The 2,514-nt window shown below is 35.1% G+C and overlaps 1 protein-coding gene across 1 annotated transcript; it reads left to right on the top strand.

Moving 5' to 3' along the window:
• The first annotated feature begins 364 nt into the window (after nt 1–364).
• Nucleotides 365–2,278, top strand: LOC120306159 (zinc finger BED domain-containing protein 5-like). Its single transcript, XM_039338862.1, has 2 exons — nt 365–927; nt 1,015–2,278. The coding sequence occupies exons 1-2, from the start codon at nt 365–367 to the stop codon at nt 2,276–2,278; spliced, it is 1,827 nt and encodes a 608-aa protein (XP_039194796.1).
• The last annotated feature ends 236 nt before the right edge of the window (nt 2,279–2,514 follow it).

The following is a 2,514-nucleotide window of genomic DNA, read 5'->3' as shown; positions in this document are numbered from 1 at the left end:
AAAGAAATAGGCGTGTATCGCAGTTTTTACACGGGAACTGGGGCCATCATACATCGTATCGCAACTCATTATGACGGGAACTTCTGCGCATCCTTCGCGCAGCTCTGGTTCGGCCATTTTTAAACTGCGGGAACATTAACAGTTAACGTTGAGCCTTGGAGCTGTTTAAAAGCCGGAGAATTGCAGTGTTATCAACGGTTAGACAGTCTTGTGAGGCGTGACACGGCGTGAATATACTGCACTTCGTTATAGAGACAACTTATTTCTTTAATAGTTAGTTCCGGGCACCTGTTATTGTGCTTTAGTAAGTTCCACTGATTTTGATTATTTTTATAAAATACAGTTTTTATCCCTAACAGAGATTATGGATCGCTGGTTGAAATCTGGAACTACTAAACTGAAAGAAAGTAATGATTGTAATAGCTATCAACGAACAGGAAATAATGAAATTAACGACGAATCAATTTCAATTCTGAAAGAACCTGTTAAGAAAAAAGCAAGGAAAACACGCAAGTACAACAAAGAATATCTTAAATTTGGATTCTCATGGACTGGAGATGAAAATGAGCCTATTCCACTTTGTGTCATTTGTTTTGAAAATCTAACAAATGAAAGCATGAAACCATCCAACTTAAAGCACCATTTTGAGACAAACCATAATCAGTACAAAGATAAACCCATAGATTTTTTTGAAAATAAACTTAAGGGTTTAAATCAGTCTCAAAAAGTAATGCAGGGTTTGACGGGAGGTGACAATCAAAAAATACTAGAAGCTTCGTATCGTGTGTCTCTTTTAATTGCCAAATGTAGTGCAGCGGAAACCATTGGTGAAATTTTAATCAAGCCTGCAGCCAAGATAATGGCAGAAGTAATGATAGGAGATAGAGCGAAACAAACTTTTGACTGCGTTCCTCTCTCAAATAATACAGTTCATCGATGAATCATTGATATGTCTAATAATGTAAAACAGATGTTATTATCTGATATTTCTCAAAGTTGTTATTATGCATTGCAAGTCGATGAGTCCACCAACATTGCGAAATTTGCAAATCTTATGGCGTTTGTTAGATACGAAAAAAATCAAGAAATTCATGATGACTTTTTATTTTGCCAGCCTTTATTAGGTCACACAACAGGAGAAGATATCTTTAATGTTATGAATACATTTATGCAAGAGAACAAAATTGATTGGAATAGATGTGTTGGAATAAGCACAGATGGAGCAAAAAGTATGGTTGGAATTAATAAAGGACTCGTTGCAAGAATTCAAAATGTTGCTCCAAATGTCATATCCACACATTGTTGCATACACAGAGAGGCTTTGGCAACATGTAAGATGCCCGCTGATCTACAGAAAGTTCTGGATGAAAGAGTGAAAATCATTAACTACATTAAAAGCCGCCCTTTGAATGCACGACTTTTTTCGCAAATATGTGAAGAAATGGGAAGTAGTCATACCCAGCTGCTTTTTCATACCGATGTTCGTTGGCTATCTCGGGGAAAAATTCTAAACCGATTGTTCGAACTTAGACATGAACTTCAATGCTTTCTTAATAATAGATTTGAGTTGAGAAATTGTTTACATGACTGGAAATGGCTTTGTAAACTAGCATACTTAGCAGATATATTCTCTGCTTTAAATTGCCTCAACTTATCGTTACAAGGCAAAGAAATTTCATTGTTTCACGTTCAAGATAAAGTGAACGCTACCATCGCAAAACTAAATTTATGGCAAAAGAGAGTTGGTAATGGAGAAGTAGACTCGTTTCCCTCTCTTCATGAGTTTATAACAAGTTTGGCTACTAAAATTGAGGCTGATACTTTGAAATGCATAATACAGCAGTTGGAGAGTTTGCAAGTTGGCTTGAAAAACTATTTTCCTGATTTAAACGAAAATATTGAATGGATAAGATATCCATTCAACATCAACACAACATCCATGCCAGAAGGTTTGTCGCATGCGGAAGAAGAGCAATTGTTGGAGTTAGCTTCGGACGGATTCTTGAGAAATAAACATAAGGAGTGTACTTTAACATCATTCTGGTTACAAATGCAACATGTGTATCCGGTTTTAACAGAAAAAGTCCTGAAATACATCTTGCCTTTTCCAACTTCATATTTATGCGAAGTTGCTTTTTCTGCATTTGTAGACATTAAGTCGAAAAAAAGGAACAGACTATTGGATGTGGAACCGCATCTCAGATTAAAATTAACAACCAGGGAACCAAATTATGATGATCTGTCATCTCAACATAAACAATTTCATCCTTCTCATTGAATCAAATAAATGTTCTTTATAATATAACTTTCGTTTATTTTGTGTATGTACAAAAAAAGAAAAAATAAATATATTTTGATTTTTATTAAAGCATATGTTTTTTATGAGGGGTACTCAGCATTACAAAAATTATAGAAGGGGTACACATATGTCAAAAGTTTGGGAAACATTGGTCTAAAGGAGAGTTGACTTGTAGCCCAAACTATAGATAAGACTTTTACAACCTTGACAAATAC

Source organism: Crotalus tigris, unplaced genomic scaffold (assembly GCF_016545835.1).
Source record: "Crotalus tigris isolate CLP2741 ecotype Arizona unplaced genomic scaffold, ASM1654583v1 scf7180000017722.570129, whole genome shotgun sequence".
NCBI lineage: Eukaryota > Metazoa > Chordata > Lepidosauria > Squamata > Viperidae > Crotalus > Crotalus tigris.
This window is presented reverse-complemented; position numbering and strand designations above follow the sequence as displayed.

Coding starts and splice junctions, on each gene's coding strand:
- LOC120306159 (XM_039338862.1), top strand. CDS start 365: ATGGATCGCTGGTTGAAATCTGGAACTACTAAACTGAAAGAAAGTAAT. Junction 928..1,014: donor GTTCCTCTCTCAAATAATAC/AGTTCATCGATG, acceptor TTATGCATTGCA/AGTCGATGAGTCCACCAACA.